The 16279-nt window shown below is 41.4% G+C and overlaps 1 protein-coding gene across 1 annotated transcript in view; it reads right to left on the bottom strand.

The window, feature by feature from the left end:
- The window catches only part of BRF1 (BRF1, RNA polymerase III transcription initiation factor 90 kDa subunit), a gene marked incomplete at its 3' end in the record, with an annotated part of 54282 nt that extends 40206 nt beyond the window's left edge, over positions 1-14076 (bottom strand). The window contains exons 1-5 of the mRNA XM_009868070.1: positions 13932-14076; positions 12221-12314; positions 2150-2276; positions 621-660; positions 439-531 (exon numbers count right to left, since the gene is read on the bottom strand). Coding sequence (XP_009866372.1) covers positions 439-531; positions 621-660; positions 2150-2276; positions 12221-12314; positions 13932-14049 — 472 coding nt within the window. The remainder of the gene's footprint in view (positions 1-438; positions 532-620; positions 661-2149; positions 2277-12220; positions 12315-13931) is intronic.
- Positions 14077-16279: the final 2203 nt, after the last annotated feature.

Below are 16279 nucleotides of genomic sequence, written 5' to 3'. Positions count from 1 at the left end.
ATAATTACAAACTAAAAATAGCCAGTTCAAACCGCACAAAGCCATTCTGTATCACCTAGTCAACTCAGTGATTCGGCGACAGAGTCAAGACACTGGTCGACTGCACTTTCAGTGATGAAAAAGAACATTCTCGGATGCCAGTGCCAAGCTTATACTGCACCAGGAAAGAAAAACAGCTGAGACTTTTAATGAACTTTCATTGTAATGAAGTCATTTTGAAGACTGATATATAAACCAATTAATTGGCACAGCAGAGATCTTGCAGTATGGAAGCATTTATATAGAATCATAGAATCATTTAGGCTGGAAAGGACCTTTAAGTGCAAGTCCAACCATTAATATGATCACATTTATCATGCTAAAGTTCATACACTTAAGACTCCCTGCAGGATCTGAACACGTTATTATTTAAGTAGTCACAAGACTTTAAAGACTTACCATCTTTAGTGAAATTTGCAAATACGCCTTTTGCTTTTGGTCTAGTGTTTTCTAATTCAATCTCTATTTCATCTTGATAGCTCGATATTTCACCTGTGGTTATGAAATAAAAGATAAAGCTCAGCAATCATTGATGTAATTTTTAAAAAATGAGTGATATGTTACAATAACACAATTTATACCTTCAAAATCTTCCAGCTTTTTTGATAACACCTTCTCAAGCTGAAATGAAAATAAACAGAGCAAAAGTGAAATTACGAAAAGAACCAAATTTTTCACTGTTTGTGGACTGTATACAGAGATACAGAATCACAGGGTATTTTAAAAGCAATAAGCAGGTTTCAAATCCTGACTCAAATTACTTTGTAGCATCAGGCAGGTAAGAGAGACAAGTCTCAAAATACTGACCAATTTCAAATACTATCTCACCAATTTCTGTACTTCAAAAGGAACCCTCGATAAAAGGCCCCATTCTTCAGCAGTCAGACTCCACAACTGTGCCTGGAGATAGGAGCAAGCGCAAGCACAGCGTTGAAATTGCAGTGCCCCAGCCAGGCAGAGCACACGGGTGATGGCAGGCAGAGGTACTGACCTGCAGCACCCGGCTGGCTCTGAGAACATCAGGAGCACACCTACAGACCTTTGAACGATAGCAGATTTAGAACAGTAAAACCAAAATCCCTGAAAAACTACGACGGTAATAAAATCTTCTCCTCTGGTGCCAGCTATAGTTCATGCTTTGTAAACAAATGAAGCCACATGAGAACTAATCTCTGTGGAAACAGGTGTTGCACCACACAAGAAACCCAGCAGTCTTGTTAAAGTAATTGGGTTCATTTTCACATGCATATGAGAAAAGCTTTATGTGTAATGGCACTCCTGATCACCTTAAAAACAGTGCACAGTTTCTGATCCAGCTACAGAGGTCACACCTTTGCAACCCTGATCGTTGCTAACCAGGGTGGAAGAGCAGACACAGCATATAACTGAGAAGTGCAGATATCAGGACAGCTACTCGAGACCTCCACGCCACAAGCTCAGCTGAACTTCTCACATGAGAGCCTCCAGTTTTGGAAGGACAAAAAGATTTGATGCTTCGGTAAAAGGTCAAAGTAGGAGAAGGGAAACGCACACATGCAGCAGCAAAAATCAAGTTCGGTGCAACTGTGTCATCTTGGAAAGCGGGGACCATCTGGGCAGGGTGAATCGAGCCCTCGTCTACAGCCCAGTCGTGGGCTGAGCACCAAACCCTGGTAGCCTGCAAACCATCGCAGCTCAGCTGCTGCTCCTTTTCTCAGCCACCCAGATGTCCTGATCTGCACTAACGAGAGCAGTGACTCTGTACTTCTCCCAGCAGCTGGCTAAGACAGTAGATGTACTTCGATCCCTCATCAGGGGATTTTTAAAGCTACAACTGAAGCTACATATCTGAAAGAGCACATCTTTCTGGAGGAGCCAGCAAAAATTATATAGGAGAAAAACTTTTTTTTTTTTTTAACTGGGAAGCTATCCCTTTGCCAGGAAAACAAAAAAACCCATCCTTTAGTTAATGGGTAGCATTTGCTCTAATGCTCACCCTTCTCTTAAGAACCTCAAATGTAACTAAACCTTATCAAAGGCTGGTCAGTTAGGATTTAGTATTAACTGATTCAAAAAGGAGTATACAGAGGGAGGAGAGAGAAATACAGAGAGCATCTCATTCAGAACTCACCTGCTGTATCTTCAGTTTCTTTTGACCAGCTGTAAACGAGGGAGGATCACATTCTTCTTCCAAATCAATCCTCATAAACTCATCTATGGTTAGCTGACTTGTCGGTGTATCTTCAAACTCTGTCAACCTACCAAAGCATACAGCATGTTACAATAACATCTTTAAGTATCCTTTAAAAGTAACAAAATTTGTCAAACTGCTAAATTAGAGAATAAACATGCAGTCCTCGGAAACTCTGACTCAAACACAGACTACACGAAAATTGAAGCAATATTGTTTCATCTGCTGTAAAGAAAGTATCTTCTCACATCACAAATTAGCTTTTGATTTATTAGAGTATGTAACACAGTTTTTAATGAACAAAGACTGAGCAGAAATACAGCAACGCCTATGGTCAATTAAGTATTAGTGTTTGTACTACCAAACACTTAGTGTTTATACAATACAGTGTTTATACTGAATTAAGGATTTTTCAGCTCCTCCTGCCTTCCCAACAAGAAGTTGGGAGGGGACACAGCCAGGCGAGCTGGCCCAAACTGGCCAAAGGAATATTCCACACTATGTGACATCATGCTGAAATGTGGACCAAACCAGGGATCGCTGCTCAGGGACTGGCTCCAGTATATAAACTGTGGGAAGCGGGCTGGGGGATGCCCTGTGCAGGTCACTGCTTGGGAACTGAGGAAGCACTGGTCAGCGGGTGGTGAGCACTGCATCAGGCATAGGACTTGGGTTTTGTTTCCCTCTCTCTTTCTGCTATATTCATCTTCAATTTTTATTTCAATTATTAAACTGTTCTTTCCTCAACCTGCAATTTTTAGTAGTGTTCGAGCGAGTGGCTGCCTGGTGCTGAGTTGCTGCCTGGGGTTAAACCACAGCCCTGGCAAAACTACGGCGGGATGCGCAGCTCATTGCTCCTGTCTCGTTGCTTTTGTTATCAACAGCAACAACAAAACAGATTCCCAAACTAAAATATCTGCCATCATAGTTCAGGAGTACACTAAAAATATTCCTGATAGACCCTTTTAGTTTATGCAAAGCAAATGTTGAAGTAACCTATCTTCAGCAGACTGGAAGAAGGTTAAGAAGTAACCAGCCCAGGATACACAGAAGCAGTAGTAAAAGTAAAGGGATCATCTGCACATTGCACAGATGGAACAGATGAATGCACATAATTTTACAATACTATGCATTGTATTTTTTTTAATGTTACCTTTTAAAGAGTTTCTGCCTATGAGAGATAGGACTAGCTCCATGAGGAATCTTTCAAAAGAACTGAATCTTAAATGAGGCCATGTTGTCATAACTGCATCCACAGATTTCAGCATTTTATACAGGTGGTTGAAAATGAGCACGTCCATTTTACAGATGGAGAAAGTGAGACAAAGGTTACGTACAAAGCCAGGTCAGGAAATGTCTGGCAGAATGCTTTTCTGACAGAAAGTGCCCTTTTAATAATATCAACATTTTCCACGGGAAAATAGCAATGATGGGTCTGCAGCTGCTTCACTGGAATATTCTCATCTTCCAGAGGAAGCAAAGCTAACAACAGCTTCCATCTGCACAGCTAGGAAACTAAATCAGTGACTCAGTACTGCCGGCACAGGACCTTTCAGCATTTCTCCCTCCCAGTCGCAGTTGTGGTTTTCTCCTCTACCTCTGATTGCAACAAAACTCCTTCCAAAGAAGGAATTTTTCTCTAGGACAGAAATCCAGTTTCCAGCCAACTCCAGGGTCAAAGCCAAGAACACAGGGCCACATTCTCTCCCTATATCCTCATCAGTACCTGTATTTTATTTTTTTTACAAACTGAGGAGCAAGACAGCCCACACTAAGGGACGCAGGCATGCAGTAACTTCAGGACACTCTGCCTGGAGGCACCCGGCTCCCGGAGCAGCATCTTGTGCCGTGAAATAGGCAGGGAGAGCCAAGCACTTCTGTGTCAAACCGCTGGCAAGCAGCGTGCCAGGCTCAGGCACAGCTACGCTGGTCAGGATTAGTGCTGCTGAGGAGATGAAAGCCTTCGAAACCCAGCCTTGCTCTTGGAGCGCAGGCAGCTCCATGAAGCCCCAAATTAGTCATGTATTTGAGAGTGACTGACAGCCCAAAAACTTTCCCTCAGTAGCAGGAACCAGATCTCTCCTCCTCCCTTCTGGATCAAATTGGAAAGGAGAGGTGGATGCTGTTGGCAGCAGCAGTACCCAGCTTTTAATTAAGAGAGTAGAAATCTTTCTTGGTGTTAACAGGCTTCCAGCATGCACTACCCACCTTCAGGGAGGGAGTCTCATCTATCAGGCTAGAGGAAAAGCCTGGCTAGGACCTTGTCATAGTTATATTGATTCAGGATTCATATAATGCCAAACCCATGAAGTCCTTCAAGAGCACGTATCTTCCCAGCCACCACTACTAAACTGCAGTCGTTCATCTCCCCATGTATAAACCACTTACCAGCCTCTCCTAGTTAAAGTGTTACTCTTCTCCCACCATAAAAAGCCAACACACGCTTTGGCAAAGACACCCAGTTTGTTTACCCCACACTTGCCCTGAGCCTGAGACGAGCAGCCAGACCCAGAGCCCAGCCAAAACGGCAACACCTCCAGGCACATGGAGCAACGTAGAAAACAGCAGCAGCAAAACCAGTCACTGATGAATCAAGTGTGGGTTTCAGCACCTAACCCCGTGCACGTCTCCCTGCAGACACCTGAGGCTCCGCCTGTCCTTCTCCTTGTCCACCGCGTCGTGTGACCCATGTCACGTACCCTGCATCCATCAAGAAGTTAGCCCACGGCTGGGACGAGCTTCACCGCAAGCACCAGCTTCAGCCCTGAGCTACGATGGCACCACTGGTCTCTCCTAGGACCTTCAGTTCATCTGCACTAGGACAGGGCAGAGCTACTTCGTGTTTGCTGTGGTGCTACCACGGAGCTCAGACCCCCAGCGCAGCACGGTCTGACTACCCGTCTAGGCCACCAGCATCTTGCCCCATGCCTGTGCCCTCCTCTTCCTCAATCCTGAGTCAAGTCAGACAGGGCGATGACTGCGCACCTGGTGCTGAGGGCTGCCAGCGTGATGGTGCAGGCACAGGCGAGTAGCGAGCCCAAATTTAGAGCAGTACATTATTTCTTCACTTCTGGCTCGTCTTAACAAGGCTCTAGCCTTCCTCCTGAAACACTGAACCCTCCCTGGCGGTCAGGATCACAGCTCGAGCATCATCTCTGTGGGAGAGCGAGCTGTTCACTCAACATTTTCTCCTGTAACGCGACACAAATAAATAACCTGGGTCTGCCAACCACTTGCCTGCCTCAACATTTTACATTGGCTGATATCCTGTCTACATATTTTTAAACATTTCTTTAATTTCATCCAGTGTTTGGACACATGCCACCAAGGCAACAAACTGATGCAGGCAGCAGTCTACACCACACGAAACAAGGCAACATTAGTTTGGCTACTAAGAAAAACTGACGCAACCTTAATTATAAACACAACAAATTCAGGGGCGAGGGAGTGCCCTCATGAAAAAAAAAATAGCTATGGGCTGTTTTTTAAGTCCTACATAAAAATGAATCCAAGTTCATTTTGCACTTCTGTTAATCTAAAAAAATCTAATAAGAGTTGCCACTTCAAATTAAGCACAGAAGGAGGAAAATAAACAGATACACAAATTAAGATATTATTTCCTTGGCACAAATTCAAAAGGGTTCTAAAAACTGAAATTTGGCAGACAAGTATTTTCTATTTATAGTCAAAGCAGAGGCAACTACTACAGCACAGGCTAAGATTCAGTTTCCAGTATAAACCCTCCTCTTACAGTTTCTCACAGCAAATTCTTTCAAGCAAATTCCTTTGGGAGAAAAGTTTTTCCAGAGCATGGTGTTATCTGCCCCTAACTCCAACTCTTTTTTTTTTTTTTTTGCAAAGAAAAACATCCATGGCTTTTGTTTCATCCGTTTACAGTCAAATTCTGATAAAGCACTTTTGTGCACAAAACAGTAAACCAATTCTGTTCACACTTAATTTAGCTCCCAATAAGGGAAAATGGGTCAGTCAGTTTGAAGTTACGAGCAATGGTTTTTTTAAACTTTGTTTTGTTTCACCAGACACTTACGAATCCAGTCTACAGTCAAGGAAAATAAAAGAACTGTGTGCAGCTAGCTGGTCCGTTTTAATGTTTAATTGAAATTCTGCATCAGTGGGGTGTGACAAAGCGCGTAAAAGAACAAGGTCTTTGCGAGTCCAACTCAGAAATGCTTCAGGAGTCCAAGTTCAAAGACCAAAAGGGACTTCTAAGCAGACACCATTTAGGAAGAGCCACGGTGTCCTTCTATTTATACACAAGCAGCATCGAGCTCTAGAAAGCAGGCAGCATAAAGCAGAGGTATCTTGTGCTGGACCTCTATGCAGAGGGGCAAACAAATTACAACTTCAGAGACAATCGTGTTTTTGAAGAGTGAATGTAAAATTTAGCCTACGCAGTCAGGCTTTGTGTTACCTGTTGTGAAGGTCTTGTTAAAGTACTTAAAATATTTTATTAATGGCTTAAAAAAGCACTAATCTGAATATTGGCATAGTGCTAGCAGAAATACATGAAAAAACCCACAACTTTATTGCAAGATAAGCTGCTGGTGGTAAACTCCTCTGATTTTTCCCAAATTAACAATATAATTAAATTCCTCAGTAATAACTTACAGGATATCTACATTATCTTAACTGTCATATCAGTTACAAATATTCTAGTGACAGAGCAGCTGATTTGACAGTTCCAACATCTGCAGATGTTGGAAAAGTAAGGGACTTAAATTTGTGTATTAGTGAACCATCTAAATATTTCAGTGCATCTCCACTGTTTTAACTCAGCATTCACCAGTGCTGCTTGCAACTCTAAACCTGTGCACACACTCAAAGGAGAGCAGTTCAGAATTCACACTGTTGTGGCAAAACGTCACTATTTTTTAGAGTATAAATTTAACCACCTATTGCATCATCTTCTCCCCACTTTTTTCCAAGCCATACAATGCTTACGCATGAACTATTTATGGAAGTATGCAAAAACATACCCTAAAAGTGATACTTAAAAGAGAACATGTATCAGAAATAGTTATTAAATGCTTCCTTACACGACATAAAAAAGGTTTCCAGTATCCATCAGTATGTAAATAAAAAGAAGTGTAATCTCCTTGTAGTCATTGTTGTACATATATATAATTTTACACGTACTTGTAGCAATATAAAAAAGGTATTTTAAAAGCCTGTATGAATGACTATCTCATTACTAAAAGTAAGGACAAAATCAGAGGTGATCCAGTTACTGTCATTTTACAACTTATCACCTGAGCTGGGCTAAATTAGCCTGTCTGTGTTCCCAGCCCGATGCAACCATAAAGAGAAATAATTTCACTTAAACAACTTCCATGCTGTACTACAGTAACACATTTCACCCCTTTTTGCAATGGACTAAGTGCATACACAAAGAGTCATTTACTGCAAATGACTGTAATTGGTGACTGATAATTTATGGCGCTCATTTGCTGGCAACTCTGGCTTTTTTCTAAGCATTAAAGAATGGGTACCTTGAAATACTTATTGTACTAAATAAAAGCACCCTTTAGAATTAGATGCTTTTACTTGCACACACCAAAACAGAGTTTTAAAATTATCACAAATTTGTTAGCATAAAATTTAAAGCCCCGATTCTGCAAACGCTTTCACGTGTGGCTGTTTGTGCACAGTCAGCCCGCTGAGAATCCCACCAACAACCCTCCTTGGCCATCCCAGAAGACCACCAGTCAAAACCACCTGGGATTTTTTTTTCTTTTTTTTTTTCTTTTTCTCTCCTGATTCACGTGGTCCCACAACGCTGATGAAACAAAATGCTTTAGCATTCCTTAAAATTTCGCTTCATTAGCGTGATTCCTCCACCACGGTCTGTCAAAAAGACTCTGTGATCTCTTGGTCAAGAGAAACAGTGTTCTGCTTCATTTTTTAACAGCTGCTCAGATGAGGAAAGTCAAACACAGATCTAAGTGTCAAACACAATATCTAAGCCCAAGTTACTGCAAGTAAATTCATTACTGTTTCAAAAGTAACAGACACCAAATAATTTTGAAATTACATTTTTTAAATAAGTATGAAGTACTACAATCTATTAGGAATCTAATTAATACATTAGCTTACTGGCTGTATAGAAGCTGCATCTATAAAAGGGAACGCTGCCTGTGAAATTGGATTCCTCAAAAATAAAACCTTTTTTCATTAAAACATACAGTCCAACTTGCAAAGGTATGCAACCCGCATGGATCAAACTGTATTTTACTCATCACACTAGTAAGATTTCTAGAAATCATCTATAAGCCATCTGAAATTATTTAACTGGAGACATAAAATGTATCTCAATTTACATTCTGAGCCTACCACAACAGCGGCCAGCAAAGGAGCTCCATGGCTGCTGAACAGAGATCAGGGTGAGCATCACCACAATCTCTTTTACACGAAGTTTTCTGACAGCTTCTCTCTGCACCGCGCTTAACCAGGAGCACTTCTACAACCCTGACACAGGGAGCATCCTCTACCTTTCTCCATGCTCAAACACCTCCAGCAAACAGCTCTCACTTAATTCACCAGACACCCTTCATGGGACATCCCTTTATGGGATCACAGCCAGGCACAGACTTCTTCACACCTTTTCCTTCCGTCCTGGCCTGGATACAGCTTTGTTATTTTAGAAAACATAACATCACAGCCACCTTGCAGCTACGCATGTCCCTGTCACCTTCTCTTCCCATCCTGACTCTGGACTTGTGTAGCGACTTGCTCCTCGCCCTGCCTGCTCTCACAGACATCTGCCTGGCTTGACGCCACACTGGGAGCTTGGATGTGGACTTCACGTGAGCTGTACATTGCAGAAACGAAAATAGGAAAAGCTGCAGGCAATACATTTATCTCTTTGCATGAATCTTTAATTTTCCCAGAAAACTACCAAACCAGTCACTGAAAAAGCTCTAGCTGCGTCCCCAGGATATGAGCAAAGGACCCCATTTACAGAAGTCCCTGCAGCATCTCCAGTCGGTAAATGGAGTTCCTTCCTACACATCTTCCTTCCCCAAAAATGCTGTTTTGTTTTGAGAAGAGACGTTTACCTCAAAAAATGAGCCCTTTTTACCAATTCTAGCCTTTCATTCCAATTCCTTCTAAACGAAAACTTTACTTCTCAAGTTCATCACAAATATTTTTTTTAACAGATTGTACTTTATGGAACTGAGATGAAATATTTTTTTATGTAAAAATCAGCTCAATTTAAAGATAAAGAGAGTAAGCCAAAGAAGTTAAATGCAAGTGTTAACCAAGATAAGCTGATTTTTTTTTTTATTTCTACTGAAGAAGTGCCTAAGATCTTCAAACAGGCGTCAGGGCCGCACAGTATTAGATAATGCACAATGGCCAAATAGCACAAAAATTATTCTCGCTGCAGATAAGACAGAACTTGGTATGCAGGGAAAGTTTGCAATAGGTGAATAAACAGATGAAGGGGCAGAGTATGTAAAAGTTAAAAAGGCAGCAGTGAAGACAGGTGCATTGAACACAAACACATATTTGAGGATTAAACTAAATAAAAGGATTGGGTTTATTAAAAGTTAAATTTTGCTATCTCCACAGATGATTACACAAAAAATAACAATTTAAGTAATTAGTTAATATTTGTACACTACTTTGCACATATAAAGTGATAACATAAGTTAATATAATTTCAATTAGACTGGAAATGAGATAGAATTATTAGTGCATTTATTAATATTTTACATGTTCACTTACAATAAGTTTTACATTTTAATTCTGTGCTTCAAACAAAACTAGAAGGCCTTGTGAAGCAACTGCAACACTTCCTTACCACGATCCTACCGACACCCCTCGCTTATTAAAAATAAACACACACTGGTTTTTAACAAAACAGACAGTTAAATTAAGAACTCTCAACTCAAAGATGAGTGACGAGGTCCAACAGGCCATACTTTGTTGTTTTTTCCCTTCCAAAACAGACTCACTTTGTTTTTTCCCTTCCAAAACAGACTCACTTTGTGATCAGGTCATTCATTTTTATGACCTGAAGGTACGTCACATTTTTATGAACCTCCTCCGAGAGCTACTCCTCCGGTACACGGCAGTGGGAGAGGCGATGACCATGGGCACGTAGGGCTTGGTGCTCTCCACCTGATGGGCAACAGGGTGAAGCAGGCAGCCAAGTGGGAGTTAAACCAAAGCACACAGCAGGACCTGCAGGCTGGAGGCCTCAGCTTTATCTGGACTCCTGCTTGGTTTCATTTCAAGAGCTGCCAGGACCAAGCCCTCAGTAGCGAGCGAAGCGCCCAGCGTCGTCCGGTAACGAGTAGTCACCCAGCTACACTCAGCACCTTCACAAAGCAGCAGCGCTTTAAAAACAAGAGTTAACTATAGCAATACTTAAAAGGAAATAAAACCGTACATCAAACTGAGAAAAAAAAGACATTTTTAAGAACAAATTCTCATTAATTTAGACAACTTGATGGCATTTTGAGAGGAATTCTTGAAAGAAAGGGGAAAAAAATGGAGTGCGGAGTTACTCAGAGGTATTTTTTTTATTTGCCTTTGTTAAATACTATATAACATGCTCTTATTTGAAAAACATCAATCAAATTTATAGATTCGTGATAAATACAGTTGTAATTATAGCTGCCTGAAAATAATTCAGCTGTCACATTTACCCTGTCAAAGTAAATAATGCTGTCATTTCAGTTGATGTGTGTGACTTGAGTAAACATTTCAAAGCACGAATTTTTAAGTAAGATTTCTTCGCTTGAAACAATTGCTCAAATTAATTTTCCTTCCAACTCTAATCTATTATGCTTATTTTTCTTAGGAAGAACAAACTCTTCGATTATTTAACCAGAGCTCCTTGAAGTAGACTGCGGGTGTCTAAATCATTAATCACACAAAATGCATGCTAAAAAACCAGACCCGCTGACCAGAGCAAACTCTTGGCATTTGTACTGCTTCATCCTTACAGCTGTAGTACCTTGAAGTACTTCAAACACGTGAAATTTATCCCGATACTACCCCTGCATGGTAGGGAAATAGCATTTTTTTCACAAATGAAGATCTGAGGCAAAAATGTTTTTCACAATTAAGAAATGAATATTAGTCACAAGTATTAGACTCGGCTGGATGTGCTTAAGCTGGTCTCAACAAGATGGAGAGAAAGAGACACCAGTGGAACTTTCCAAAAATAGACCTTGGTGGAACAAACTTCAGAATATGTTGGTGGTACAAAAATTTCCAACTGAGAGCAACAGGAAGCATAATATTTCATAGTCAGGACATGTTTTTAGCAAACTTGTGAGGGAAGAAAATGTTACAACTTTTCAAAACTAAAATGAGGGAAATCAGGTGACTGCTTACTTCACCAAAATCTGTAAAATACTATTAGATCTTTAAAATAACCAAACATGCCGAAGGTACTTCATGAATTTCCACTTTCAGGCTCACATTCTCCTGGTAATTCCACTTTGGACCCCTTTAGTGAGTTTAATCTTTAGACTCCCCACAGTGTCTTCTATTTAATTAGCAGTGCAACACTATCAAAACTGAACATTCCACAAAAGTACTTTGAGAAGTTCTGTTCAATAACAGCCAAAGAACAAGACTTATCCACATGTATTTGGGATTAATGAAAAAAAAAAAAATCCCACAGTACACTCTCAGGTTTGACAATCAATCAATCAATCAATCAATCAGCCAATTATGTCTTCTGAGGACATGACAACACTGTTAACATTACTGACCCAAAATTTTTTTGCCTTCAACTCTTCACCAGTTAAATGGGCACAGCGCTCCTTGCCATCTCTGCTAGGAACTGGAGACCTTACCCAGGAGGCAGGTGTTAGTACTTAAATATGACCAGCTAAAACATGTTGTACTTACTTTATTCCTGGCACTTCTGAAAATGAAAAGTACTTGGTTTTCCCTGACACACATTCATTTTAGACTACACCACTTTTCAGTACTGTAAATGAAAGATAAAAGCATTAAAACTGCACTGACCTTTTCCTTAATGTAGACTCACAAACCTTGACCACCCTGATGACCTCTTTAACAGTACGTCGGAAATCATGCATTCTTGCTGCCACCAGCAGAGCTAGAGAACAAGCAGGGAAAGTCAATGTCAAAAAGAGGAAAATTTCCTGAAGAAAAGCAGAAAAAAGTCCGATAACTACACCCCCTCTTTGTCCCTGCCTCCAGCTAGAGAGCTGTAAATGCCTATGCTCAGCTGTGTCCCTGAACACAGGTGACTGACTTGACTTTACAAACTTTGCTTCCTGCCCAGTAAAATTAGACTGATCGCAAGCTGCACTGAAAAATTCTGTGCTTTAATATTTGGGAAAACACGGTCGGCTACTTAAAATGCAGCAAAAGAACATCTCATTGATCATGTATTTTCAAAGTTATCATCCTTTCAGCAGAATTTACTAGTCCCAAAGAAAAAGATCTCCAGCGAAACACTGAAGCTACTTAAGGTGTTCTCATCCCTGTCACCACTATCACCATCCTACTAAGGCCCAGGTGCTTTCCCAAAATACCCTCTCTAGAACTAGGTAACTACTACTGGTTGCAGTTACATTAGTGTGTTGATTCAGACCTCTAGCTCTGATTTGAAGCATCACCCCCACTCACTGTGCAACGGCTCAGCCCACAGATCAGTTTTAACCATGCAAAAGTGCTTCCTTCCAGAGGAAACTAAACCCAAGCTTCACTTCAGGTATGTGTTTAAAGTGCTCCAGTTCCTAACGGGAACATCAGGGGGTGAACCAACAACTGGTCCTTCTTCAAAGGACGTGTGCCGCAGATATTTGGGCCAGGGAAACAAATTAAACCTAGTCCACAGAACACCACATGAACTGCATATTGCATGGAGGGATGCAGGGGACACTTCACCACCCGCTTCAGTCTATTGGTCCACGGCTGTTGAATCAAATCACTTGCTTCTGTGGGTATAGTCCATGTAGCGAATAACAACCAGGCTGGTATCCCGTAGACTCAAATTTTTAGCAACGTGGAATAAGTAAGTACTATTAACAAAAAAGAGGCTAGAAATGTCAAGAAGATTACACTGTCCCGGGTTCCCTAAGGTCCGAGTGCTATTTCTCATTCCAGCACGCTGAAGTAAAATCTTTCAGATAAAACAAAGCACACACGTGAAGTCTGTGACTATTCACTCTTTGCTACTCTGACCTCAGTGGCTGGCACTGACTACCTTTTAACCTAGCCCTCCCAAACTGGCAGGTTTTCTTCTAAGTATCATGACAGCGATGGATCTTGGAAAAAGATGAACAAGGAGAGAAAAATAATTTCACAGAACAGGTCAAAGAGGGCATTTCTTGCATAAGACTCTGTGTAAAAACACAAATCAAAGTGCTTGCACTAATGGTGTCATTTTAGCTGACAAAGAAACCTTTTAGCAGCTAGAGCTTGCAGAGAGTGTGGGCGAGAAGAACACCAGAAAGAAGGTTAAAAAATCCAAAATGTAAGATACAAAGGATCTGAGCAAGTAATGTAGGATAAAGGACAAAAACAAAGTTTGAATTCTGGAAACTATTTCAACAGAGACCTATATAATCTGTAGGTGCCTGGCGGGACAAAACGCAGAGAACATGGTATTACCAAGGAAATGAGAAAGTCCTCATCTGTTCCCACCTCCCAGACTCTCTGGTCCAAGCCACTGCAGGGGAAATGACAGAGCCTGTGTCTGACATACCTGCCCCACAGAGCCCAGAGGGCCGGCGGCCGGTGTGCATCCAGTCCCGCTTCATTCTCTGCAACAGCCGGAGAGCTGTCATGGACACCTCGTGGTTCTTATCCCCAAACTCAAGCATGTGTGCAAAACGAGGAATATATAAACACGGATCTGTAACAGAAAGCGATACGATTACTTCAAGTCCTAACCTTTGATTTAGGAAAGGCAGCACTCAAGCAGCAGGACCGCAGGGCTGACGCGGTTGGCGTGCTTCTGTCCCAGCAAACACCACGGACTGTGCTGCTGGGCCAGATCCTCTGATCACTAAGCTTTAGAAGGACCTTTTCAGTTAGGCTAAAACAAAATTCTCTCATGTTTTCTAGACAAAAGATCTTTAAAGCACTGCACAAAGTTCTTCTTAAAGGCTTTTCAGGGTCCAAGGCTGCACATGCTGACTCCCAACACGTGAGCAGCGTTATTGGCATCAGTGAAATTATGCACAAAGCTAAGCATTTGCAAAAGCTTTTGCAGAATGAGGACATGAGTTAAGACAAAACTTTTGATATTTCTGGCAAAGTAACAGATAAGGTAACCTGCATGTGTCATCTCACACCTAACTACAAACCAAGCTTCGAAAAAAATTCATTTGCTTAAAATCCCACCTCCTTAACAAAAGTCTGCTTACATCTTTGAAGATAATTCCAGCTCCTTCTCAGGCTCCTGTTGCAACAAAACCATCCCCTATTCATTACAGACACTAAGGCATACTCTCTTCATCAGCATAAATGGCTGGAATGCAATTAACATCAACATCACTACAGCAATTTACATCGGCCATGGATCTGCCTCCAGATGCATAAACTTATTTCAAAGCATTGGTGTTATCAGCTTCAAACTAACCAAAATATGTCAGTATGGATTGTGCTTTGCCCAAACCAATTTATAATATATCAAACAACCTCGTAAAAGCCACACTTAACACATGTTTACTCTTATTTGAGGTATCAATTTCTCATTTCCTGCCAGCCTTTTATCACTGGACTGAAAATCCATGATGTACGGTAAATTGTTAACTATTAGTCTCAACTCAATTTCCTTAGCTGATCCCCTATGTGGGCACTTAAACTGATAAAGATGAAAATTCAGCTCGGAACACTGGAACAATCTTACGGATTTACAATTAATCAAAGCAGTTCCATTTAGCACCAAGTTCTAACAACGATGCCCTGTTGCTATCCATAATTACCTAGATCACACCGTAGGTGATTATGCCTGTCAGCCCTGCAGAATCATTTAAATGAAAGCATTTATCAAGCAAAAACTTCTAAGGACGTCTTCCTCCAAACTGAAGAAATGCCAGAATGTAGTTACCTCCTAAACATGACCCTAAAAATCGAAGGTTTAGGAGAGATTGACTGATCCCCGTGATTCCTAAGGGCAGCTGTTAGGCATTTCCAAGTATGATTTTGTAAAACCACCCAACAGAAAAGACCAATTCCAAAACAGGACAGAAAAAAAACCTTTCAGAAGTGACAGCCTGGGGTTCAACAGACTTTTAAACCTCACTCTTTGCACTACAGAAACACGTGTGATGTTAAAAAGTGATGCCCGTTCGCCTTCCCAACTCTTCTTACCCCGAGAGTGCCCGACCTCAGCTCCTCCGGCTGCCGGAGCGGAGCAGAGCAAGGCAGTCCACTGCTCTCTCTTCCGAGCTGCACTGAGTTTCGGGAGCATTTACACATTTCATTGTAGCTGTTCAGACGTTTCTGCTGGCATTCATGCCCACAGGTCATTCGACAAAACATTGCACATCGTTAATTTGAATTCTGAAGCTACCAAACAGTCAGAAAATGAATACGCCGGTGGGTTTTAAGTGAACCTTAAAGAGGCCATAAACGGCTAGGAAGCAGGAACACCAATCCATAAATTAAATGCAGGGCCAAGGTTAACATAAACATGGATGCAAGCATTCAAAATACTAGTAAAAAAAAATGTTTAGAAGTTGTGAAACCCAAATGCTTTGATTCCTTCCAAGAACCGATGCCCGGCGGGTGCCCCGGCCCCCGGGCGAGTCTCCTTTGCCTTCGGGGCGACCCCAGGGACCCCAACCTTCGCGCCTGCCTGTGTGAGCTCAAGCCAGGCAAAACCCATTGGTTTTCCTCAACGGGGCCGTGAAGCAGACAGCAAAAAAAAAATTAATATTAAGAAATCGTTATTTTATTTTTTTTAAGAAATGTCCATCCGTATTTTGTTTAGACTTTCATTGCTCTTCCCATCCCATTCATGACCCAGAACTTGGGATGTTGGGAACCACCTGGACGCCACCCAGTCATTAACAGGACGGCAGAAAACGATAACGGGAAACTCTT

The sequence above is a fragment of the Apaloderma vittatum genome, unplaced genomic scaffold (genome assembly GCF_000703405.1).
Source record: "Apaloderma vittatum isolate BGI_N311 unplaced genomic scaffold, ASM70340v1 scaffold31954, whole genome shotgun sequence".
Taxonomy (NCBI): Eukaryota; Metazoa; Chordata; class Aves; order Trogoniformes; family Trogonidae; genus Apaloderma; species Apaloderma vittatum.
This window is presented reverse-complemented; position numbering and strand designations above follow the sequence as displayed.